This window comes from Suillus subaureus (assembly GCF_016647635.1).
Source record: "Suillus subaureus strain MN1 chromosome Unknown BJ212scaffold_6, whole genome shotgun sequence".
Taxonomy (NCBI): Eukaryota; Fungi; Basidiomycota; class Agaricomycetes; order Boletales; family Suillaceae; genus Suillus; species Suillus subaureus.
Genome location: NW_024538562.1, coordinates 1,334,132 through 1,357,098, shown reverse-complemented (window position 1 = coordinate 1,357,098; position 22,967 = coordinate 1,334,132). Strand labels below are relative to the sequence as shown.

The following is a 22,967-nucleotide window of genomic DNA, read 5'->3' as shown; positions in this document are numbered from 1 at the left end:
AAACTCGTCATTGATGTCATCAAGCGGGCGAGAGGTAACGATGAAGCGGAAGTTGCCAAGGAGGTTTGCGATTTTGGGAACAGCGGTGTTTTGATGTTTGCCAGCTAGAATGCTGAGGAGGTCTTTCCGTGTCTCTGCTCCACCGCTCTCGTCCAGTGCATCGACCATGATCACGATGGGTTCCCCAGTCGACCTAGATGACTTTTCCAGTGGTTCGATAAGAAGCTTCTTCCACTGCTGGATGATATCCAGTGTATTCTTGAGCGAATTCGCGGTCTTGACTGCATCTGCCAATGCCCGCCTCATCTCCGGATCACGGTCAGCAAGGTCGCGTGCAATTGTAGAAAAGATCTTTTCATGGCGACGTTCTGCTTCTCGCTGGCGGTCAAAACAGTAACACGAACCAAGCCCTCCTACGTCCTCGAACCACTTAGCAATGGTGTGGGCGATGGCCGATTTGCCTTTGCCTGCAGGGCCAGATAGCCACAGCACAGGTGGAACGCTGTCCCCAGTGCTGTTGACCCATTCCGTGATCTGGGAAAGGATTTCCGTGCGTGTGCCTTCAAGGCATTCTTTTCTGGTATCTAGACCCGCGCCTTTTGCATAATTCATATCGCTGAGATATAATATTTCTTCTGAAAAGGTATAAATATATGCAAGGTCACGAGGACGTCCGAACCCTCACCCATACGATGGTCGTGTATGGCTATGTCGTGGACGTGTATAGCTACGTCGCGAGTAACCTGGTCCCGGAAGTTTTGCATGAGCCTATCGAACACGTCGTTGTACTTTGTGATCGTATCTTTCGTTTCCGAGGGGGCGTCTTTTCCAAGCCTCTTCCCTATGGGATGGTAGAAGCTCGAGACGGTACAAAGCGCAAAGGCTTGTTCAAACTCACAAAAGTTCTTGGTCTCCGAATATTTCTTGATAAAATCGGCACATTCACGGGTCTGCTGAGAAATCTTTCCAAGGATGGGATCCATTGACGAGATTTTGCCAAGCATCTCGTCTTGTATGAAGCTGTAGACTTCCCCTAACTTCTTGAGAAGTTCGTGTACCGCGTTATCGCGATCCCTTTGAGCTAGAATAATCTGCACAAATGATTGCTGGGTAACAGTGGGAGATAGGGAGAGAGAAAATGAAAACAAACCTTGGCTGCACGAGATAACGCGCCCAGTGCTATCCTTGCATATGGATGCACCTGTGTAACTAGATTAGTTCAGGTTCTGATCGAGAGGAGGGCCTGCATACGTCCGCATTCTCTCTGGCGATAACAGCGTCGAATATCTTGAGGGGTAGGAGATATGTGTCCTCGAAATTGTCAACAAGATCGAGATCCTCTTGTGCGCCTTGATGAACAGAATCCACAGTTATCTCATGTCCCGAAAGTGAATGCATGGGCGTTTCAGCCTCTTGAGCATCCTGACGTGCCAATTGGGTATCAGCCCCCGCTTCCACATCAGATGGCGCAGCCTGTGTGACCACCAAAATTTAAAAAGAGTACAGAGACTGAAGGGCAAGTTTGAGAACCTACATCGATATTTGGGGGAGCAGAACTACGGCTACGGGAATCCCTCGAGCGCTTGTTGCAATCTCAGTCGGATTCCAGGATCTATTAAGCATGCTCGTGAACTCACCGAGATCCTTAACTTGTTTGCACCGTCCTTAACCTTTTCCAGAAATCGACCAACTCTGCTACGGGGTCGGTTCTAGATGAAGGATGAATCAATGTCAATGTTTGGAGTGGTATGAATGAAGTGATCTTCGAGAACTACGTACCTCACTTCCACTAGCTGCTGGTTCGCTAGATTTGTGGCTTTGTTGAGCTGAATTCCTCGACGATTTGCCTCTTCTCATTGTGAATAGCAGTTGAAGGAAAGTAAGATAAGGTCCGACATCAATAACAGGCCATTAATGCCTCGAGGCAATATTTGTTCCAGTGTTGTGCGCGAGCGATAATCGATAATCATTTGAATTTCGACCTGATCGTCCACTGTATGATTGTGACAAAAATAGCCTGAGCCCATCTCCACAAAGGTGTCCGAAAGAACTCCGATGGGCGTCAACTGACCACGAACTCTTTGTTGACTCTTTGTTTGGCATCTTCAATATCAACCTTCCTGTAACCTTAAGACAAAAGCGCTCGGATGTCTCTTGCAGGAGATCATAGTTCATCCAGGCGACATTCACTGGGTGCGACAACCATCCAACTTCAACAGTTGTCTGCCCGCCGACATTTCTTCGTACAAGGCTCTGCCATGCACATTGTCACGTCTATCTGAAGATGAACTGCATTCATCTGTCTCCACGCTGCGATATCGAAACTGTACACCAACCTCGCCGTTCCTCGTTTCACGAACGCCAGACTGCAATTACTTTGCATTGCATTTCCCCTCACAGAAGTCGGGTGGAGGCTTGGTCAAGAAGGGGACCTTATGACATCAAGGCAGACGGGCTACAGAACCTATTGATCACCATGGAAGACACGCTGACTCGATTCTCTCCTGCACAACCTAGTGGACATTCTTGCTCATCCGTTCATTGAATCGTCATGGTCTTGAGCCGTTTGACTTTGCGGACGAGACACAGCGTGGATGACTGGCCTGAGCCTGTATCTCCCATAGACCATCCGGTCGACTGGGCTCCTGGAGACAATGAGTCAGCTATTCGAGAGTTGAGGGTTCTTGTTCGCCTCCGACAGCCTTTTGGCGCACTTTTGCTAGCACAGCAGCGTGTTGAGCAGTAAAGGAGAATTGTCTCGGTCAACAATATCATTGTACAACGACATAGCTTCTGTTGATGACATGACCGATATCCGGACGCTGAAGATATTGTAGCTGCGAATGATGAGAATTTCGGACGCATTTTCATTCATACTTGACAGCACCTGCATGGACAACTACGACTTCGTTTCATATGAAACCGTACTATATACTACCTCTCACACAGCATAATTGTGCTTTGGTGACCCACTTAGAGGTCAGTTGATATGTGTGCATTAGTTGAACTATTATTGTTGAGGCGATATATCTGGAATCGCCCTTAATCTTGCTGGATACTCTGATTGTACAGCAGTTAATGGTAGCAATCCATAAGGGAGAACCACATCCATCTCGTTGACTTCAACGACAATTTCTCCTTCACTATTCCCTCTTCTCCATTGGACGCGACTGAGTTCAGCATGATTGAGCAACCATGCTGGATCGACGTGGCAAGTTGCAGCCAAGGAGCGGATGCTTAGCATCGCGCGACAGACGGAGACGACTGTAGCTGCTACTGCTATTCTGGAAATAGACGTTGCTCGTGAGCTTCGGTGAACAATGAAGGATGACACAATCTTACTCTCCCCCCAGAGCTGAGTAGTAAACCTGGCAACAATTTCAAAGTTCAACGAGTCATGCAACTATGACCATGAAACTTACGGATATGTCCCCTGGTTCAGTCAGAGAAAGAGCGATGATTTCGTACAGTAGCGTTCCTATCATTTGCTTCAGCGTATGCAAAACGAGAAGAATCGAGGTATATTCACCGGCTGCAAATGCATACATAAACATTCCTCTAAGTAAACATTAGCTTAGAGCTTTTGGCCGACAGGGGTGACCCACTCTTTTAAGAATCGGTGGACAATCCCGCGTCTCGGCAAGGCTGCTGGGCTAATGCCAAATCGATATATCGTTAATAATAACATGGTCGTATGGACGACCAAGGCTGGTAGGTATATCGCAAACAACGTTGCAGGGTTCTCCTTGAAGATCGACGGGTCGTGTAGCCCGTACATGGCAGTCTTGATAGAATCAAACGTGACGACGCCAGCGGTTGCCACTCCTGCCGCGGAAGCAACCAGGATAGCAACTGCCAGCCCTCTGATGAAGCGACTTCGGTAAAATAGATGCCACACTCGCAATGTTACTACACCTGCGCACATCGGTTAATTCAGTGTGATCAATGGATGGACAAAGACGAACATTGGCAGAGTCCCATGACCATGAACGCAAGGATGAAATCTGTGATAAAAAGCCAGGTTACACTGTTCCCTGCGTGAACTGGTGTGTTGGGCCTCGTCACGCATAACTCACTCCTGTGGAAAGCTGTATGTAAGACGCCGAACGACGATACGACCTCTAGAAGCACTCACGGCAGGACTGGGAGTCAGGACATTTCCTATTCACCTGAGTCGTCAGAGCCATGACATGTATATTCTCGCTGACAGACCATAAAACACGAGACTAATAAATCTCGTCAACTGGCGAGATGTTGTCAGGTGGAATCAAACACGCACATCATTTGTGTTAGAGCCAAGTATCGAATCTATCAAATCCACGATTAAGCACTGGCAGCAAAATACAAATTACCGACGGCATTACACTGAGATATAGTATTCTCGAAGCTGACCATGGCCCAGTCCAGAAGAAGGTTACCTAGAACAATGAGTCGACAGTGGTTGGTTGTAGATCAGCGTGAGGTTACTATCGATGATGGAGGCGACGATACCTCTTGAGCGAACGTGATAATATGATCGTACACTACTAGGGTGAATGATGCCATGGCCAATTGCGCGGAGGCAGCGCTCGCCAACTTCTGCGTATGCTGGTTTGTGGACATGGTGAGTTACAGATAGGTCCTCGAATGCCTACAGAAAGCACCATTCCGGGAGATCACATCGAGTTGATGCTGGACCCTATATACCAGGTCTCGAGGCGAGGCTGTAACTTCTTATCACACGTCAGCCTATGCTCGAAAAGGAGAAGCATTCAAATAATTATAGCGTCCAACCGTGTTTGGCATGCATCTTTCATCAAGGTATACGGCGTTAAGATTCCAAATATGTCTAGGTGCTGTCATGCTGCATTTTTGCCACTCCCGTCATCAGCTGAGACACAGCATTAACAACATTGGATCTCCTCCGATTCGTCGCATCTCCGTTAGGAGTAGATAGTGCATGGAACTTGCCTTACTCTCTCCTATAATGACTTCTATCTGGCGTATAATAGAGTAATGCGCAAATCACTGGATCAGCGCACATCCGCTAAACCCTATTTTCATCAAGGTATCGATGCAGTGCAGCAATGTATACTAAAAGCGTATAGCTGGAACAGCAAGTTCATCACCGATCCAAAGTTGAATTAGTCACATCAATGGCCAAAACATAGCTACGAGTCTCACCTATAATCTATTGTAGCTCTTCGTGGGAGTGCCTAGATCATCGAAGTTGCTGCCACTCGAAGATACTGCATCTGGAGCCAGTGTGTGAGAAATATTCGTCATGGGGAGTTCCGTGGCGCCGGAACGGTCTAGCTCGACAAAAATCTCGCCTTCGCTGTTTCCCTTGGTCCATTGGACACGACTGAGTTCTGCGTGGTTGAGGAGCCACGCCGGATCTACGTGAAGCGTCGCAGACAAAGATCGAATGCTGAGTAACGCGTGGCAGACGGAGACAAGGGTTGCACCGACGACGAGGCTGCGTAAATAATTGGTTTCATGATTTCATCCATCAATGAGCCATGAGAGCGACCCACCCGCCCTCTAGACCTGTGAAGTAAACCTGGAGAGTCATAAGTTGCTGAGCAGAGCAAGATACGCATTGACACTACACACATCTAGTTGCGAAAGGTCGGTCAATGAAAGAGCGATGATTGTGTACAGTAGCGTGCCTGAGCTATAGCGTGACAGGTGTGAAAGTCGATATGAGACTTGAATGCTTACCCGTTGCGCATGCATACATGATCAATCCCCTGAGAATGCATATAGTAAGTATTTGGTACGAGTAGCTACATTCAAAGCATACTCTTTTAAAAAACCTTCTAGAAGCGAGGAGCGTCTCTGAAATCGGTCGCTCGTCATATACCTATATACTTTGAGGGCAAAAAGCACGCTATGGTCTACAAAGCCAGGCGCATACACAAGGGCGAGAATCGTCGGGCTCTTGGTAAAACTCGGATGCAACATCTCCTGAAAAATTTGATCGAAGAGAGAGCCAGTTAACACCATGGTCGAGCCTATGCACACGATGTATAGCGACGCAGCAAATATTTGTATTTGCCTGTTCCTCGTAAAAAGGTACCAAACACGGAGAGCGATGACAGCTTTGGAGGTTATTGATAGATGCACCAACAGATTTCAAGCTGCGTACCTTGACACAGCGCCGCACCTAGAGTTATCAACGCGGCATTCCCAACAAGCAATATCTTGAAGCTTGATTATTAGTGAGTGTGGAGCCTTGGACGACGGAAGCTGGCGAGGCTCACATCTGCGAGTTATCTGAGCGACTTGGCACATAAAAGTATCTCATCAATGATCACTTACGATAGGTTTGGAGACAAGAAAGTGCACTGAGGTGACATGAAATCAGAGATCACCTTTGCCATAAGAACCTTCCTTACGGTACACTGAAATACTGAAAGATGATGAGGAGCGATCAGACTAGTTAGACATTTGGTGCTCACAATGCTTGAATTAATCCCAAATATCGTATCTGCAGATGAACAATCAGGGAGGTGTTGTACTGTGGAGTGGGATGTATTTCACGCTGAGATAGAGGAATTTTGTTGCATCTCGTCGACCGGTCCAAAACAGATCCACCTGCATGTGTTGTCGATCAGTAATCTCCCGTCCTAGTATTAGGAACATGACACTGACCTCCTGGTCAAACGTTATTACATGGTCGTAGACAATCAGAGCCGCTGAGGCGAAGGCGAGGTCTGTAGAGTGAATAATTGCAGTCTCGCTGATAACATAGTCAGTCAACACTTGGGTTGACATGGCTGAAGAAGTGATGAAGGGTCGTAGGATACTTATGAATTTCAAGGGGTTACTGATACGCGTCCTCACGTGAGGCAGTGCCAATTACAATGATGGCACCTCTCGAGACGAGCTGTACTGCCAGAAGCTCGAAATAGAGAATCCCGCGCATCGCAACAAAAGCGATTATCATGACGGCGAACTTCACAATCCATCATGTTCTGGATTTCGACAATGTGAAAATAGATGCAAAAATGAAGCACCCGTCGGATGAATTTGACAATTTCGTTTGTCGTCCTGCTCAGATGTGAAAAGCTCTGCACAAGTCAAAAGGGACTTCCATGCTTATCATCGATGTATCGCAGGGTATCGATGCGTATGACCGTGTGGTAGTACATGCTGTAGTGGCTGAAGTTACAATTTTGTTTTCCAAGTCCCACGCCAATTAAAGAACTCGCGCCGGCTTAGAAATAACAGGCACACGTGTTCGCAAAAGGGTCGCAAGTAAACTCAAGACGACATGGTACTCATCATTTTACAATTGAATCGGGTCTTGTACCTGTTTGAAATTTATCAAGGACGTAAGTTCCACGCTCCTGCAGGGTAAGTACTGTTCGAGGGTGGAAAAACTATTGGGTATTATCAGGCTGAACCGTCTGATAACACGTCCACTTTGACAGAAGATTTGGCTGAACCATAACTCTATTGGACGTACTTGTTGACCAAATGGGAATGGAGTGGAACGACATCTGAAATTGATCAGAAATACTGACAAAGAGTCTCCATGATTGACAATTTTTGTGTGGCATGAATGCATAAGGGCATGCGAGGACAATCGACGTAGATGTAGGTAACCATAACTTTAACACACTCAAGGAGCGAACAACGTGTTGAGGAAAGCCTCTCCAGCAGAGGAGCCCTTGGCCTTCTTTCCCCTCTTGTCTTTTTGTGCCTTGACACGCTCCTGCTTGACTATAACACACCAACGTGATGCATGAGTCATCAATTTGAATGCAGGAAAGATAGATAAGATACATACGCAACTCTTGTCTGCGGAGGGTCTTGGCGTAAGGGTTCATACGGAACAGGACGCCCTTGTTGACGAGAGGGTTCTTCTTCTGTGTCCATGGGCGCTTCTGGACCCTGGGACCTGCGGGGCGGACAACAGATTGAATCTCAGTGCTGTTGATGAGACGAGTCACGTCAGGGTTGGAGATCTTAGCGGTGGGAAGGCTATACACAACAGTCAGTCGAATAATGAGGCACTGCATACAGGACGTACAGGTAGTCCTTCTTGTACGAGGAGGCTTTGTCGAAGGTGCCGAACACCTCATCAAGGAGGCCGAAGGCGCCCTCTGTCCAGATGACGAAGCGACCAATGTGTCCACCAGGAGCGAGTTGAAGAAGGTTCAACCTCTGGACGTTGACGAGTTCGACACCAGGCAAGTTACGGAAGGCCTGGACGATGCCGTTATCCTCCTTGAAAACGACAAGAGGGCCACGACGTTGACGGTAGCGGCGGTTGCGCATCTTGCCCTTTCCTGCACGGAGTTTGCGCGAGTTGGAGACCTTGGTAACATCCGTGTATGCATTCAGAGCCTGGAGGAGAGCTATGGCCTCCTTGGTTTTCTTGAAGGACTCAGCTGCGTTCTCAACGACAAGAGGAACCTCGGCGATTTGCTCGATACGGTGACCGCGGGCGAGGACAAGGGATGGGAGCGCAGGAAGCTGCGAGTGCGGAGACGGTAGCGAAGCGGCGCTGATTTTGGTTGACCTTGACGTGCCATTTGCGCCAAGTCTTGGTGGGGGCGAACATGCGACCACCACGACACATGTTTCCAAAGGCAGCCTGAGGATACATTGTCAATGATGCAAGATCAGAAATCGGATTGCTGTCCACGCACCTGACCAGAGCGGTGGGTACCACCACCACCGACACGAGGAATACGCGCAACAGCGCGACCAGTACCCCAGGACTCAGCTGAAGTCTGGTGCCCGGCCTTCTCGCTGACGGCGTAAGCCTGACGCCTGTTCTTAGCCATGCTCTCTGAGATAATGTCATACTTCTGTTCAAATGCAAATACTTGTTACGCACTGTGAACCTGGGCGACTACATCAAGCCTGATGGGAGCTGTGAGGACGGCAGGAAGGGGAAGGGAGGTCGAAGCCTCTACATGAGATGAATTTTAGTATGGACGGTCAGCGAGCTCAACGATGAGTACAGACCTCCGGAGACGGATTGGACGGTAACGGTGGGTCTTGAGGCCATTGTCGTTGATCTTGACGGTCTTGACAGTCTTGAAGTGTACTAGCCTGCCTAACGTGTTGATACAAGAAATAGAGTTTGCTAGTTGTAAGCCTCAGAGAAAATATGACCAAACAATATTCCCAAGTCGCCTTCATCTAGTGCCATTAATATTGCCACGTTTACGATACAGTCGCTGGAACGACACTCGAATTCGCGTCTTTGCAGGTCTCGGTATTGGACAAGGGTCAGCAGCTTATTATCAACTGACTAGAATTGGTACAACGACGCGTGCTGGTTTTCATTTTGTCCTGCTTACCTGTTCCACAAACCTGAAGGCATATATGATATCGTTGCAGTCTAAGTAATACGTGACCATTTTTGGTTTCATGGATGCTGTATCTTCCGCGATATCAAATACGATATGTGCGTTCCTTGTCAACTCTCTCTCTCTCTTGCAGAATACCTCTCAACCTCAACAGGTGGAAACATGATGGAACAACCGACAACTTACCAATGGATCATTGGATCTAGTTCTGGTCACAATAATTCATTTCAACTCCTACAAACAGCCCGCTTTACTACCTCTCTATCAAGCGCGGCGGTGTGGGACAGCTGGAGTAGCTTCTAGGAGTGCTAATTCGAACCAAACGTGCAACTCGGTCCCAGATCCGACAGGTTCTAGGGCTTTGTTGACACGTTCGATTGGAATTAAGACATTCAACTTCATTATGATTTTGGTCTACCACCACTTGTGTTGTGACACCAAGAGAGCATCATGGAAGTTTTCTCCGTGAATTGACGCTAGTGACACCACCGCGAGCTCCTCATACCTCTCCATGCTCTCCTGGGTAGCTGGGGAGGGATTCAGATTTGGCTACGCTGAGTTGGCTGCATCAATTTTTTTTGAATCGTTGTTTATTGTCCGGTGGGGCGGGGCCCTATGGTGGACAGTACCTATTGTATGCATACTAATCTCTTGTGCTATGTGCGGTGGTTTCTATGTGACTCTAATATTGGTCGAAGCTTGCGCGAGGACGATAGGCGCCGTTTTAAGGCGTGGTATGGATGCGAGTGGCTTTCTGATTAACCGACTCTGTCTCCGCGATCATTCTCTTGTGCTAGGGAGGAGACATCTCCGAAAACATTGATAAAGCGGCGGGTGCGTACGATGAACTTGAACACGGATTTGATGCTTTTCTCGTCGTTCAGGAGGTACTTCAGCTGCTGTGCTTTGGGTCCGAGTTCAGCTCGCATGACGTTCCGCTGCCTCGTGTACGTTGGGCAGGCTAAAAGATAATGGTGGACTGATTCTGCGCGTTCTTGGCAGGATGGGCATAGCGGGGAGGGGGTTTCGAGATGCGATGAAGGTATTTGTTCGGGGAGACATGTCCGGTGCGTAGTTGGATTAATAATGATGTGTGGCGTCTGGGGAACTTGTCCCCTATCTTCGCAAAGGATGTGGATGGGAACGAGGGGGGCCGCGTCATTCACCACGCAACACTCCGAGTGCCTATTGTAGTGGTAATTGATCCGCTGTTGATGCACCGTGAGTACTTGATTAAAGAGGCTGGGTCAGGGGGCGTTGATTGTGGTAGCACAAAATGCCCATTGTTGGCCAATTTGGACAATAGATGTGCACATCGCCCCTGATATGCTTCCGTTGGCTTTTTTTTAATTCAAATTTATTGTCCTTTAGGGTCTTCCGTTGGCTTGCAATACATCATCCCGCGCTGAAGTGACAAAGCCGGAGGCAGTGATTATCTGAGTCAAGCACGCCAAACGTACGTGAACTGAATTCACAGCCTGAGCACAGATTCACTCTACAGAATGAAGCATTGGGTTCACTCCGATCGTCGTGGATGTATGTGTCTTTCATGACATAAAAAGCACAATTTATTGACGTGGTACAAGCAAACATGTAGCTCACACAACTTCAACACTTCCAAGCACACTGCCCGAAGACAATCTCCCTCCACTACGCCCCCATTCTGTTCCCCCCCCCCCCCCCCCTCAAGTCCTCGACTTATACCCACCACCTTTAGCCTGACGACAGAGGCAGAGAGCACGGTTCTCATGTTCATTCTAGAGCGATTACTTTGCTATGAATCCTGCGCATGTCAGTTATATACCTTGACAGATTTGTGATAGACGAGAACATGATGTAGCTGCGTTTGCACCCACAACAAGATGTGAATTGGCGTTCGGTCATCCAAGATGTTGGTTAAAACAGGTTCGCAAAGCGGCCATGACGATAAAGTGTACGTTCTTGCCACTCGTGAAAAGAAAAACGACAGGCGCGGAACAAATGTACTGTTCTGGCTGATGCTATCACGGGTTGTCCAGCTGACTGCTGTAAGAACGACAAATGCTTCCTGAGCACGCAGGACAGAAACGTGTCACATCCGGTAATATTATCGAGACAAAACATGCTCATAGTATCACTGCGACTCTACATCAGCATAAATTGGTAGTCCATCTTCTAAAGATTGGGTATCGTCGGTGTCTATTGGGATGGATGGCACAGGGGCGCATGAGACAACTGGCAAGCATTGTGATTGAAGCCGCATATTTGGTGTTTGCCAGGGTACAAGTGAGGCTGCAGACTTCGACAGAGTAGGAGAGTGCATAGAATAATGTCGGTGTTGGTCACTGGAGGTACAAGTTACCGTTGGGCACATTTGCTTTTTAAGACGTAGTGTGGCGCGCGACGTCATCACAACCTAAGTACAATAAAAGAAAATGTTAATCGAGTATAATTTTTGCCTGTCCGTTGACTTACTGTCAACCTAATAACAAGATCACAGGGCTATTCAGTATGGCAGCAGAATGATTAACTGAGAGTCTCACAAGTACACCAATCTGGTGAACAGGTATGAATTATTGTAGCCACGGGCAAAAAGACAGTGGACTTACTGAGCAGCAATACCTTTCTGACCCGGGGGTGCTCGTAAGATCATCACAGTCAGTACTAGGTTGGCAGAGCAAATGACACTACTCAATTAACAGGTTGAGTAATTGACTTGAATGGAGAAATATACACACGTATAGTACAATGTACCATCGATCAGCAGTTTGGGCAAGATTCGCCCTGCTCCTTTACTCCAGACAGTAGGCAAGGTGCGCCATAGGATCATGGCAAAGAGGGCTGAGTCGTATGTCAAAGGCATCCATGCCCGAGCAGCAGAGAGTATCCTGATATTGTGAGTGATTGACAAACTAACAGGACGAGAAGTCGTACAATGACAAGTCATGAACCTCACGGCAGGCTAACAGAGCAATCAGCAAGAAATTACTACATCGAGTAGCAGTGCTCACAGTATACTTGTTGAGTAATGGAAACCACTATAATGGTATGATATCACTATCGTCTGCACATATAACAGGTGTGCTCACTTTCACCGCAAGCCATGGCATACGCCTCAAGTGCAACCCAGACTAAAAAGAGGAGACCCGGTATCGTAATAGCAACTCTGTTCCCTGGATACAAAACATGAATCCTAAAAAGTTGTCAGGCGCACCAACCACCATTCCTTGAAGTGACTCACCGTGACAGCATTATCAGTTGCGCTACACTGACACCAATGATCGCCATCGCCCCTTCGTATCTCACAAAATTTCTGCAGCTGAACAGCGGTTTAATGCCAGTCATTTTAGATCGAAGTTACCTACCTCTAAGATAATACATGTAATTAGATTTTGAGATACTGTAGAAAGCGGTTACCTACCTCTGTAGACCAAGTTGGGAGGGTCAATGCTGACAATATATTTCAACGAATAGTAACCTATAATACGAGAAGAGAGCTTACCAACAATGTTGACGACAAACCCCAGAGGTGTGATATATCGATTCTTGAATTTAAAGTAAATTTTATTTTCAGAAACGTCAGATGCAGGTTCACGTACCAGCAGAAATAGACACCCAACTAGAATGAATTCGTAGTGAAGTGAGCGGACGAAGATGTCAGAAGGTGATCTATACTCACGAAACCCTTTGGGTTTACACCAGATCAAAGCTACCTGAATTAACTTCATTCACGCTGTTGAGGTAAAATAATCATGAGACACACCTCATCCGCGAAGGTGATTATGTGATCCCAACACAGGACCGTGAAGCTCGCGATAGTCACAAACTTGAAATAGAATGGTATATCAGATGTTGAGACGGTGAATAATGAGAATCAGACGTACGACAATCTGTTGACTATGATTAACAGGAGATGATTCGTGAAGGCGTGCGATGCATTACGATAGCGTAGGTACTTACACCTGGAGAGAGTCCAAGGTCATGGATCGCGTGGTCGATGGTCATTCTTGACAAAACAGTGAAAGTGCAGACAAGCGAGACTTGTAGATGTGGTCTCTGGTTTATGGAAAGCACCTGGAATTCTCTTATATCGGCAACGCACCTGATAATTGATGCTTTACATCAAAGGACGATGAATCAGTGTATGCGGAAATAAGATCATGCGCGGTATAATTGTAATTTAACATTATTCCCTCAACTTCCCGAATCTCCATGAAACACTTATTACCAGTCCTTAGGCGCCGGTGTTGGACGGAGTGTGTGCAGTGACTCAATTCATTTGGCATCTGAGCTCTAATCGCAACAAGGCGTGAGGTGTTTGTATGGAGCTAAGAAAAATGGCTAACCCGTCGTAATCGTTGTCGTCAACACAGGGGGAGCATAACTTGAAGGAGTGCCAGTGGCTGTGCAACAAATGTGATGATAATTACTCTCCTCGGATTACATAATAAAAGTATGTATATACAAGCTACGGCTAGTACTATTAGTGATACATATACACGTATGCTGTGAGGTGCACTGCAAGTACTGTAATACCGCAGCCTGCTGTCGAATCTCAACCGTATGATTTATTTTCAGTTCGAGCTATTGGAAATCGTGAGAAATCTATCATAGATGTGATTTGTAAGCGGCTTTTTGGTTGGACCCCTTTGGGTAACTGTGCTCGTGGGCAGCGTGAGGACCACACCTTGAAAGCTAAATATTGCACTATTGTCCTCCTTCAGCTCTCTCGTGTGTCATCATGAGCTTCCAGGACATTGAAACTGGCTCTGCACGTACGGGACAGTCAAGTTCGACAGCGCTTCAGCCGCGTGAAGAGTCTGCGTTTCTTTCCTTGCAATCGTCACTTTCACTCCAAGTGTTCAAGATAAATTCGAATGTTCAGGGTATTCTCAAGCTCGTCGACCAACTTGGCACCACAAAGGACTCTGCCACGCTCAGGAAGTCACTGTACGTATTACTTGTTAGTTACCAACCTAGTTACTAATACATTATGGACACAGACATGACCTCACCGAAACGACGAGGGCTATGGCCAAGCGAGGCTCTGAGGACTTGAAGAAGATTGCTTCAACAGCTACGGCAAGCGTAAATTGATATCCCACACTAATCTTTTTCTCAACTAATCGGACACACCAGCCTCAACACAAGACCTCAGTTCAGAAAATATCACATGACTTGCAGCTGTCTTTGGTGGCATTTCAAAGAGCACAACAATTTAGCGCAGAGCGCCAGAGAACAGTGGTGGAAGGGGTGAAAATAGCAGTAGAAGACGAGCACTATGATGATACGTGCGTTACTCTCCCCTTATGAAGGTGCTATTGCCTCATGTCCCCACAGATCGCGCCAACGAGAGCCAAGCGCGTCTCCCCGACTACGTCAGGCTCAACTTCTTCAGTCCCAGCTTTCTCCGCACGAACTCGCGTACCAAGAGTCTTTGATTCAAGAACGAGAAGCGGAAATTCAAGAGATCGAGTCCGGTATACATGAATTATCGGAGATATTCCGTGACCTTGGGACACTTGTCAACCAACAAGGCGGCATGATTGGTATGTGACATAACTTCCGTTATAATGACTGACTCACTTGCGCCTCCTGTTCTTTTCCTTCCTTTTTCGCAGATAACATCGAATCAAATGTGTATTCCATCGCTGTAGATACCCAAGGGGCAGCCGAGGAGCTTTCGACTGCTTCCGAGTACCAACGTAAAGCGGGGCAACGTGCAGCATGTCTCATGATCATTCTCGTCATCGTCGTTGCAGTTGTTCTTCTGGCTGTATGTGAAACGTCCACTGTTACAGGTAGACTTGACTAATCAATCTTCAGATTTTGTCATAGATGTTGCCTTGTGTCATCGCCTCTCATACCTTTGCTAGTTTTCTGTTGGCCGATGGATTATGGACCTCGCCGTGGATGTTTCATGAAGTGTTTTTATTTCTAATGTCTATTTTTTTTTTATCAATTTTGGTGCGAATGATAGTACCCTCCCCAGTGAATGCATGTGTGGTAAGTTAGAACGAGGATGGCATAAATTCTAGTCACGGATAAGTTTTTCTCGATGTGTGATACGTGCGTACATAGTCTTACGTAGAAATCAGTGTCTATATCTTACATAAAATGATCAATATTGCTGCAGCGTTTCTTATTTCTCTCCGCATCGATAGAACCTTACGACTCGCACACGCGTCTGACTTTTTACTCGGCTGTCCTTTGCAGCGCATCTATTGTTCCTACTAATACCCACTTCAGACAGGAGAAGCACGTCAGAACGACTCATGAACTGGCGAGCGACCCGAAGGCACATCCAGTTCTGCTCCGCCGTTCAGAACCATGCTTAACTCGGAGGTATTCGACTCTCACAAGCAGCGCGCTTTTCAATTAAACAGCCTGTTCGTACATAGCATCTTACAGCATGAAGCTCAAATAACTCCTGTCTGAGAAACTTCTAGAGGAGTATCGAATAGATATCTTCAATGAACACCGAGCGCCAAATTGCTATAGATTCACGGATATGCGCTAGAAGCTTTTCCTGCTCCCAAATTTTCGTGGAAACAGGGAAGAATGTATGGAGTGCTTCATTCTCAAGCTTCTCTTTTTCTGATCCCATGGTTTATGGTATCTCTAAAAGGACCATCATTGTTGCTGAACATCACGTCCCGGCTAAGGTTGCTGATATCTCACTGCCTGCTTGCTTCCATGCCCTTCTTGTGCCCTTCGCTTACTTGAGTACTACCGATCTCGGCAGGCGAATTTCTTGACGGCGGAGCGCTATAGATGAGTCTCGTCTGTGTCTCTTTTTCAACTGCTCATTCATGCTCATGCTCAGACTAGTCTAATCTAGGTGCCTCCGCCGGCGAACGCTTATGTGCGCCTTTTCACATTCATTTAGATTCTAATGTCCCGTCTTCGCATTTGCCCCTAAGACCAAGCTTCTCTTAGTATCAATGCATTTAACGCACCGCAGTCCACGCACGAAAGACGACTTCCACTTTGCGGTTCAGTGAAATTGAACCTTGGACTAGAGTTTTTTCCGCTCTATCCGAATGCCCCAGAGCAGCCCCATTGAGCTGGCTCGTGGCATTCGAGGTTACTCTTCGCTTTATTCAGCGTGTCTCATAGATGTGTGATCTCGGTGCCTTTGACACTGGCACCCCTTGTCATCTGTGCTGGGTTCACCTGTGTTCTATCTCGCTTTGCCAGATGGCGAAACGCGACTGATGGGTCTATGAAACGGCGTCTACGAGGCTCATGTCATCACATCACTCTATACCACTGGTGTATCGAGATCTATCCATGCCTTTACGTTCTGTCGTTATCCCCACGTTTTCGAGGACTGTCTTCCTGAAACGTAATGATGGATAATCACATTACAGGTCTCGACTCTCGTCCGCAATGGGATTGAAGTTTCTAGATGACCTTGGCAAGCATGGAAGTAATCAGGGTGCCGCAACTCCCTATCAATTGATACGAACTTCAGACTCCGAGATTATATGCCCATTGCATTGGCAATATTCAAACCATAAGCCTTTGATCTAAGATTCCATTCTCATCTGTCGGTAGATATGCATTTCGAGGGACACCCCTGATCAAGTCTTAATCGAAATCAAGCCTGGGCATTTGCATCGTTCTTCCTGTGCATGCCCTTGCCCTCATTGATGACCGCCCACAACACAGATATGCAATCCGGTTCCAAGATCAGGCAATTGTTCTCAACGCGTGCATACATGGCGTTATGTCAACAAAAATGAGGACGAAATTTGAGATAAGAGACAAGCATAATTGCAAGATAAATCAGGTCCGAGTCAGCTCAACATGATTAATACAACCGAGTTAAGCTATACACCTTTCGACGTTACATGGTTACAACATCTGCGTACTACGTTTATGTATGGACTTCCAGAATTGGGATATAAAACCATTGCCCATACACGATAAGATCTGAATAAGGAGGGTGAACTTCGCGCGGTTGGCAAGAAAGCGTTTTTTTTTTGATAGAACAAGATGAGCATCAGCCCAGCAACCTTTCCGTATCCGCAGCCCCATTCTGTCTATCCTCGCGTCTGAGCCCACGACAGCTCTGCACGGTGCGTTTCACCCCGTCCACTGCTCGGCTGAAGAGCCAATTCCTCGCACGCCAGACCGGATGCTCGCGCACATCGACGCGGTCCGGGCGGAGGCGATCCTCGCTATCGACGACGACAGCAAGCGTTGTGATAGTGGTGATAATCGATGCAAGTGCTGTGGAGGCGGAAATCATAAACATGATAACCATCTGGAGCCGAGCTGCCTGCTGAACCGAAGAGCCACCAAGTATGGCACCTGAAACCCTTGATCAGCGCAACCATCCGCCTACGTCGTGGCGTAAATTCTTACCGGTCATCATGCCTGGAATAGCAATGATTCCGATCACGCTATTGTCAAGGGTAAACACTGAATTAGAAATAGCTTGTATTTTGGATGGTACGAACCTCATTTGATTGATCGTTGGAGTTAGCGCAAGACGAAGAGCTTCTCGTGCGACAGGTCTGCATGCTTCAAAACGTGATGCTCCAAATGCGAGGTACATTTCTACTTTGTCGCGATTGTCGCTGCAAGGGTGTTGGTCAATATCTAATCTTCAAATACATTAGTGGCGCGACTTACTATATTTCCCGGAGTACATAAGACACGGAAACAACGATTCCCGAGATCGTGCCTCCACATAACATGCCAACAATCGGAACTTGTGATTACAAATCAATACCACTGATCTCACACAAAGAGATCATGACATACTATATTGTTCGGGCTTCCAGAAGGGGTCTACGGCCATGGCGAAGCGGATGCCGATGATGGAGACAGGTATCGTCGAGCACAGCATACCAAACAGTACAGAGGAGAACTGTGCAACTGTTCAGAATAGAATGATAAATACATCCGTCATAGAACTCACCATATGATTGTAGCGCTTTTTAGACTTGTTCACAACTTCTCCGCGTCAGAAACCGAGACAACAGTAAGAATTGCTTCGGACGCACCTGCCTCGATAGTCCCTAGTAAATTCAACAAACCTGGATACCATAGTTCTAGTGTCCGGCTATCTCAAGTGAACGCGGAAAACGCTCACATGCAATACTGCCAACTGCCCATGGATTATTCGTCTCGAACACCTTCTGCAACACCAGCGCGACTAGCCCCAACTGCACTACACAACGTATGGCCGCAGAGAGTAGTGACGATCCTACTCCAAGTTGTAGCGATGTAGAAATGAGGCCATTGAAAAGAATGAAGGAGAAGCCGAGGCCGACGTTGCCCCAATCCAGGTGAGTAGTGTCGGTAGGTGCGCCGTCCATGGCAGATCAACTTAGTATATAGCCTGAGCCTTGGTATGACCACACGATTAGTGGTAGCTGGACAAGACAGCTTGCACACAGCTTGTGAACTTTGAAGCATTCGAGTTCGAAGACCCCCAGCCGCCAATGACGCTGAGCCATTTACATATATCCCAAGCTTCTGATTCATCTTACTATATGTAGTACTACATCAGTAGCGCTATCAATAATGAAAATCGTTCATCGCTCATCAAGTTTCTAGTCGACGAATTTCTACATAGGGTCAATTTTGACAAGTATCATCTTGCTTAGCTCTCTCTAATATATAAAGCTGGTTATTTGTCTCCATCTCCAACACGCTTAACCACTGATGAAGGGGAACTTCCAGAACCTTGGCGATGCCGCCTCGCGGGAGATTCAACTTCCATCTTGAGAACCCTTGAACGCTGTCCACCAACTTCCATCGTCCAGTCTTGACGAACTCTGCCGAAGATTCGGCAATGACATGAGTGAAAGGTGTCGACGCTGTAAGATCGCGCGGGGACAGACTTTCCGTCTTGTTGTAGACCCAATCATTTGTTGCTGGTGCGGTAATGGATGGGATGTAAGGTGGTGAATGACTCTGGAGGAAGAGCGAGGCCCCAGTCTGGGCTGCGAGGTTAGATATGTGAACTTGCGCTGCGATGGTGTTGTCAGCTAGACCCAGAAGCTCATTCACCATGGCTCATACCAGCATGCTGGTCTGCATATTGATCGTTGAATATTGCGAGTGCAGAACCACCAGGGTAGTTTGCCATCGACGCCCGCGTCGATACGATAGTGATGACACAATTCAGAGCAAGAATGCCCATAGCTGCGAGAAACGTTATTCTTCCGAAAAGACCACCTTTCCTTCGGATTACCCTGTTGAAAAGTTGAGTATGCCTCCAATGAAATGAAGTAGAAAATATGAGTACTTACATCCACCGGGCACCCCGAGCGGCGGCGACATTAAAGAAAGGAACAACGTAAATGATGAAGCGCCATTCTTTGTGGCCCAAACAGCTGAGGAGAGCAATAGAGAGTACTGGGGGATACATTAGGGCCCGGACACGATTATCCAACATAGCTCCGAGCACAGCCAATGGCAAGGATCCCAGAAGAAGCTTTGGAAGGTGTGAAAGGAAATACGCATGCACAGGAGATGTCTGCATAATGGGTGAGAGACATGAAAGAAAAAGAAAATAACAACTTACGCCCCAATCAGAACTCTTGCCTTGATATACGTTGAAATATATGCCATACAGTTCAGGCCACAGCGGCCACTGGTTCCATAGGTATGAGTCGATGGTGACGGTCAAAGCTAGTCGCTCAACAGTTGCAGACGTTTCAGCGTACAAAGAACAATACGCACCAATGGACAACACAGCAGACAGAAAGCCAACTCTAATCAATCTCATAAAACTGATATGCCGGAGAAGAAGCGCTTGGATAGCAAGAGGAGCTAGTAATAGCGCGACTTCCGAACGGAACACAACGGCAGTGAACGTTAGTAAAGCAAATGCAACATCGACACTCCTTCTTGTAGGATACTGGGACTGTGGAGCTCTGTCGTACAACGCGTAAAATCCAAGGTTAACTTGTGTTCGTCCTTCGTTAAGCAGAAACTCGTGTCGCAGACAAATCGCTCACCAGGGAACAACGCAAACATGTTCGGTAATGTCCGCCCCATCCAAAACGGCAGATGGAATTGCGAACATGTCAGGAGGACATACATGAGGCCAGTCGGACGACCAAATCGTCTACATACGGCACGTCGTATCAACATGAAGCCTGTTGCATTCAGCGTAGCAAGAACCAAACGCACTATCAGAGAGTTCAAGACGCTGTGACCCAAGTGTTTATATAGAATCAAACCTGCTATCTGAAGATCGAGTTTTGTGCTTAGCAGGCCCCACTGACTTGCTATGTAGGCGACAGGTGAAGTGAGCCACGCAAGTAGAATGCTTCCTATGAATGTCCGTGGTACAGCGCCTGGAAAGATGTTATGATCAAACTTCGCCACAGATCAGATACAAAGACTTAGGATGAGAAAGTTCCACACCTTGTACAGATTATCCCTCCCAACTCCATACATAAGAACGTCATGGGTTGCATGCAAGTTGAAACTTTCTTCGACTTTCGTGTATGGCGCCAAAAGAACATGAGCCCAGCTAGTTGCCAACAAGAGTAAATCCATAATAAAGCTCATCGAGAATTGAATGTAGGTACCGCTGTTCTACGTCCTAGACGCAGAGCATGCAGCCGAGGCAAGGTGATGTCTGGATTTGAAAGGTGTACACGGAGACTTCAATGTTGACGTAATTGTGTAGTACTTAAAGCTTAAGGGCTATAGCAGCCATACCAAGAGTTAAACAGCAAACCATAAGTATTTGGATATAGGGATCAAAAACTACCCGCGCTAGTGTATAACTCGAACGATCTCTTATACCAAGGAAGAGACCTGCTTTTCCGATGTACTACTATTCCCACGTGGTCGCCTTTGTCGCAAAATGAAATCGTTTCAAAGAAGGCCAAGCGCAGGGCTCAAGCATGGACTGCACTTCCGGAGGAAATTGCATTGACATCGTGGACTCTACTTGCAAAAACAAGCGCAGTGATTGCAAGCCTGCCTCCACAAGAGGTTCAAGCCCCTGCAAAATACTCTTGATGAGCTCGCTATCCCGGGCACGAGGCCTAGGTTCATTGATATGAAGATCAAATGATTTCAGCGACTTTCCGAGCTTCTCAACGATGATAGGTATGAGGTAATCGAAGAAGGTTGCGACACCAGAAGGTTGTCCGTCTGGCTGAAACACCAGCGTATGTAGATTTGTTGCTGCAAGGCGTGTCATGAAGAGGATGACGGAAAACATTGATCCCCGAACATCCAACTGCTTCAATGCAGGGAACAGTGGAGGAATGGCTTGCCAATTCATGTTCAAGCGATCTTGGAGGTGGATTTTGAGGTCTGAAACAGGTGCCTGGGACAACAGCGTGCAAAGAGCTGCGAGCTCGGGGGCACGAATATAGGCTTTGCTTAGATCGACGCTCCCGATCTGCCCAAATTGAAGTTGGGGTGTTAAGTGCAGCGTTCTCATTGTCCGCATCAGACCGATAATGCGCAGTTCCTTCAGATGCGGCGCCTCAGTAACAGCGCGGTCAAGTGCCAATTCAATGGGGTCACAATCAAGTGTATTGTGACATACGAGGGTAAGAGATCGCAGGGAGGGGGGAAATGGCTTCGCTTGCGGAGAAATTGGCCCAGAGAGAACATAGTCCAGACTTCGTAATTTTGGGAAAGGATGAAACTCTTCCTGTCCGCGAATGACTGTGAGGCGTGTATAGCAATCCCGATTTTTTATGAGATCTGCGCTATCATTATTGTGTTCTCCTATGCGCAAACTCCAGACTCGTGCAGCGTATTTGTCAAACGTTTTCCAGTCGTCCAATGGATTGCAGCGATACTTCAGGAGATCGCGGTCACTCGTCCGGGCGTCCTGCAGATATGACGAGAATTAGCTTCAGCGGCAGACGTGAGGCGAGTCACTTACATTCACAAATGACGCGCTTTGTGGAATCAACAATGTGAATGGTGCAAAGGAGTGCATAGATCTCCAGAGGATATCGAGGGCAGGATCTGTAAATGCACGACAACAGCAAGACATATGGTACAACGACTTCCTGTCGTCTTGTAATCCATCAAGGATAACTGCGAGAATTTCTGAGATGCGGAGAATCTCAAAAGGTTCTGGCATGATCAGCTGAGGAATTCGTTCGCAAGCCACAGAATACACAAGACTTAAAGTTAAAGACTACAAATTGTTCCATTGGCTGGCTGATAGAAGCAATTGACACGAGGCCCCAACCAGCCAGTCATTACGTCCAGAGTCCAGACCATTGCAGTAAGAGGAGGTCACTAACCCAGTGGTAGGAAAGCAGACTATAGACCAGCCTGGCTTGTGCTTCAGAATCCATAAACGAGTCGATTAAGCTTTGATCATAGTTGAGTTTAGTCTAGAGGAAAGAAGTAGTTGACTCGGACTCGCAAACACCGAGTAGAAAAAAATTATGTAAACGCTGCGATCTATGCATAATATGATTAGGTAATTGTCTTGTCCACCCTGCCGCATGCTTCTACCAGTTTTCGAATCCCACTGCAAGACGCTACTAAATCAAAGTGCCAATGATAATGAATCATTGCTCGCCTGGCTAATGTAATGCTCGAATGGAATCTTAATCACAGGTTTCTTCTTGAAATACTTTACTAATACATAGTAATAAGTTACATTGCCTTTAAAAATACAGTGATCGATGCTTCAACAAACCAGACGAAAATCTCGTTCAC

The 22,967-nt window shown here is 47.1% G+C and overlaps 10 protein-coding genes across 10 annotated transcripts; 2 read left to right on the top strand and 8 right to left on the bottom strand.

The window, feature by feature from the left end:
• Positions 1-1,837: 1,837 nt before the first annotated feature.
• Positions 1,838-2,724, top strand: BJ212DRAFT_1335012 (uncharacterized protein; the record flags this gene model as incomplete). Its single annotated transcript, XM_041334894.1, has 1 exon — positions 1,838-2,724. A coding segment is annotated over one exon (297 nt), but the record flags the coding sequence as incomplete, so codon positions are not given.
• A 260-nt stretch (positions 2,725-2,984) lies between these two features.
• On the bottom strand, positions 2,985-3,283 carry BJ212DRAFT_1335009 (uncharacterized protein; the record flags this gene model as incomplete). Its single annotated transcript, XM_041334893.1, has 1 exon — positions 2,985-3,283. A coding segment is annotated over exon 1 (202 nt), but the record flags the coding sequence as incomplete, so codon positions are not given.
• Positions 3,132-4,420, bottom strand: BJ212DRAFT_1335005 (uncharacterized protein). The gene is made up of 7 exons (XM_041334892.1): positions 4,365-4,420; positions 4,280-4,308; positions 4,170-4,226; positions 3,966-4,004; positions 3,606-3,915; positions 3,530-3,558; positions 3,132-3,478 (listed from the first exon to the last, which is right to left on the bottom strand). The coding sequence occupies exons 3-7, from the start codon at positions 4,213-4,215 to the stop codon at positions 3,396-3,398; spliced, it is 507 nt and encodes a 168-aa protein (XP_041196724.1). The 5' UTR covers positions 4,216-4,226; positions 4,280-4,308; positions 4,365-4,420; the 3' UTR covers positions 3,132-3,395.
• Positions 4,421-4,990: 570 nt separating this feature from the next.
• On the bottom strand, positions 4,991-6,899 carry BJ212DRAFT_934088 (uncharacterized protein). Its single transcript, XM_041344378.1, has 12 exons — positions 6,637-6,899; positions 6,526-6,579; positions 6,444-6,472; positions 6,381-6,394; positions 6,304-6,329; positions 6,131-6,185; positions 5,786-6,083; positions 5,704-5,732; positions 5,596-5,651; positions 5,517-5,542; positions 5,164-5,458; positions 4,991-5,087 (listed from the first exon to the last, which is right to left on the bottom strand). Exons 1-11 carry the CDS (start codon positions 6,757-6,759, stop codon positions 5,164-5,166), a joined length of 1,005 nt encoding a protein of 334 aa, XP_041196723.1. The 5' UTR covers positions 6,760-6,899; the 3' UTR covers positions 4,991-5,087.
• Positions 6,900-7,247: 348 nt separating this feature from the next.
• Positions 7,248-9,089, bottom strand: BJ212DRAFT_1334963 (ribosomal protein L4 domain-containing protein). The gene is made up of 7 exons (XM_041334891.1): positions 8,965-9,089; positions 8,834-8,908; positions 8,643-8,785; positions 8,483-8,587; positions 8,021-8,418; positions 7,778-7,971; positions 7,248-7,710 (listed from the first exon to the last, which is right to left on the bottom strand). Exons 1-7 carry the CDS (start codon positions 9,005-9,007, stop codon positions 7,610-7,612), a joined length of 1,059 nt encoding a protein of 352 aa, XP_041196722.1. The 5' UTR covers positions 9,008-9,089; the 3' UTR covers positions 7,248-7,609.
• A 2,236-nt stretch (positions 9,090-11,325) lies between these two features.
• Positions 11,326-13,677, bottom strand: BJ212DRAFT_1457401 (uncharacterized protein). Its single transcript, XM_041338879.1, has 13 exons — positions 13,637-13,677; positions 13,251-13,583; positions 13,175-13,180; positions 13,054-13,116; positions 12,793-13,003; positions 12,712-12,740; positions 12,532-12,611; positions 12,349-12,483; positions 12,029-12,202; positions 11,900-11,977; positions 11,834-11,845; positions 11,766-11,772; positions 11,326-11,706 (listed from the first exon to the last, which is right to left on the bottom strand). Exons 2-13 carry the CDS (start codon positions 13,293-13,295, stop codon positions 11,425-11,427), a joined length of 1,122 nt encoding a protein of 373 aa, XP_041196721.1. The 5' UTR covers positions 13,296-13,583; positions 13,637-13,677; the 3' UTR covers positions 11,326-11,424.
• Positions 13,678-13,945: 268 nt separating this feature from the next.
• BJ212DRAFT_1426376 (t-SNARE) lies at positions 13,946-15,440 on the top strand. Its single transcript, XM_041337660.1, has 6 exons — positions 13,946-14,240; positions 14,294-14,378; positions 14,430-14,581; positions 14,631-14,839; positions 14,912-15,066; positions 15,117-15,440. The coding sequence occupies exons 1-6, from the start codon at positions 14,032-14,034 to the stop codon at positions 15,126-15,128; spliced, it is 822 nt and encodes a 273-aa protein (XP_041196720.1). The 5' UTR covers positions 13,946-14,031; the 3' UTR covers positions 15,129-15,440.
• A 1,762-nt stretch (positions 15,441-17,202) lies between these two features.
• On the bottom strand, positions 17,203-18,753 carry BJ212DRAFT_933489 (uncharacterized protein). Its single transcript, XM_041344377.1, has 7 exons — positions 18,397-18,753; positions 18,308-18,340; positions 18,223-18,257; positions 18,066-18,171; positions 17,934-18,012; positions 17,664-17,878; positions 17,203-17,609 (listed from the first exon to the last, which is right to left on the bottom strand). The coding sequence occupies exons 1-7, from the start codon at positions 18,620-18,622 to the stop codon at positions 17,299-17,301; spliced, it is 1,005 nt and encodes a 334-aa protein (XP_041196719.1). The 5' UTR covers positions 18,623-18,753; the 3' UTR covers positions 17,203-17,298.
• Positions 18,754-18,884: 131 nt separating this feature from the next.
• BJ212DRAFT_1264715 (glycosyltransferase family 22 protein) lies at positions 18,885-20,831 on the bottom strand (the record flags this gene model as incomplete). Its single annotated transcript, XM_041330431.1, has 7 exons — positions 18,885-19,279; positions 19,332-19,504; positions 19,562-19,788; positions 19,837-20,219; positions 20,273-20,446; positions 20,498-20,636; positions 20,685-20,831. The coding sequence occupies 7 exons, from the start codon at positions 20,829-20,831 to the stop codon at positions 18,885-18,887; spliced, it is 1,638 nt and encodes a 545-aa protein (XP_041196718.1).
• Positions 20,832-21,102: 271 nt separating this feature from the next.
• BJ212DRAFT_1477813 (uncharacterized protein) lies at positions 21,103-22,377 on the bottom strand (the record flags this gene model as incomplete). Its single annotated transcript, XM_041339610.1, has 2 exons — positions 21,103-22,119; positions 22,174-22,377. The coding sequence occupies 2 exons, from the start codon at positions 22,375-22,377 to the stop codon at positions 21,103-21,105; spliced, it is 1,221 nt and encodes a 406-aa protein (XP_041196717.1).
• Between the last annotated feature and the right edge of the window lie 590 nt (positions 22,378-22,967).

Bases quoted from the DNA above. Each gene is read 5' to 3' on its own strand.
- BJ212DRAFT_934088 (XM_041344378.1), bottom strand. From the start codon at position 6,759: ATGTCAACCCAAGTGTTGACTGACTATGTTATCAGCGAGACTGCAATT. The intron at 6,580-6,636 runs GTCAGTGTCATG...CAACACATGCAG, and splicing joins TAATAACGTTTGACCAGGAG to GTGGATCTGTTTTGGACCGG. The intron at 6,186-6,303 runs GTAAGTGATCAT...TCAAGCTTCAAG, and splicing joins TTCTTGTCTCCAAACCTATC to ATATTGCTTGTTGGGAATGC.
- BJ212DRAFT_1426376 (XM_041337660.1), top strand. From the start codon at position 14,032: ATGAGCTTCCAGGACATTGAAACTGGCTCTGCACGTACGGGACAGTCA. The intron at 14,241-14,293 runs GTACGTATTACT...TTATGGACACAG, and splicing joins GCCACGCTCAGGAAGTCACT to ACATGACCTCACCGAAACGA. The intron at 14,379-14,429 runs GTAAATTGATAT...CGGACACACCAG, and splicing joins CTTCAACAGCTACGGCAAGC to CCTCAACACAAGACCTCAGT.
- BJ212DRAFT_933489 (XM_041344377.1), bottom strand. From the start codon at position 18,622: ATGGACGGCGCACCTACCGACACTACTCACCTGGATTGGGGCAACGTC. The intron at 18,341-18,396 runs GTGAGCGTTTTC...TATGGTATCCAG, and splicing joins GGCAGTTGGCAGTATTGCAT to GTTTGTTGAATTTACTAGGG. The intron at 18,258-18,307 runs GTGCGTCCGAAG...GACGCGGAGAAG, and splicing joins ACTAGGGACTATCGAGGCAG to TTGTGAACAAGTCTAAAAAG.
- BJ212DRAFT_1334963 (XM_041334891.1), bottom strand. From the start codon at position 9,007: ATGGCCTCAAGACCCACCGTTACCGTCCAATCCGTCTCCGGAG. The intron at 8,786-8,833 runs GTGCGTAACAAG...ACATTATCTCAG, and splicing joins TGTAGTCGCCCAGGTTCACA to AGAGCATGGCTAAGAACAGG. The intron at 8,588-8,642 runs GTGCGTGGACAG...ATGTATCCTCAG, and splicing joins GTACCCACCGCTCTGGTCAG to GCTGCCTTTGGAAACATGTG.
- BJ212DRAFT_1457401 (XM_041338879.1), bottom strand. From the start codon at position 13,295: ATGACCATCGACCACGCGATCCATGACCTTGGACTCTCTCCAGGT. The intron at 12,741-12,792 runs GTAAGCTCTCTT...ATATATTGTCAG, and splicing joins GTTTGTCGTCAACATTGTTG to CATTGACCCTCCCAACTTGG. The intron at 12,203-12,348 runs GTGATATCATAC...TCGTCCTGTTAG, and splicing joins TGTTATATGTGCAGACGATA to TTTGTCAATCACTCACAATA.
- BJ212DRAFT_1335005 (XM_041334892.1), bottom strand. From the start codon at position 4,215: ATGGTCTGTCAGCGAGAATATACATGTCATGGCTCTGACGACTCAG. The intron at 4,005-4,169 runs GTGAATAGGAAA...TTTTTATCACAG, and splicing joins TCATGGCTCTGACGACTCAG to ATTTCATCCTTGCGTTCATG. The intron at 3,559-3,605 runs GTGGGTCACCCC...ATGTTTACTTAG, and splicing joins GTCCACCGATTCTTAAAAGA to AGGAATGTTTATGTATGCAT.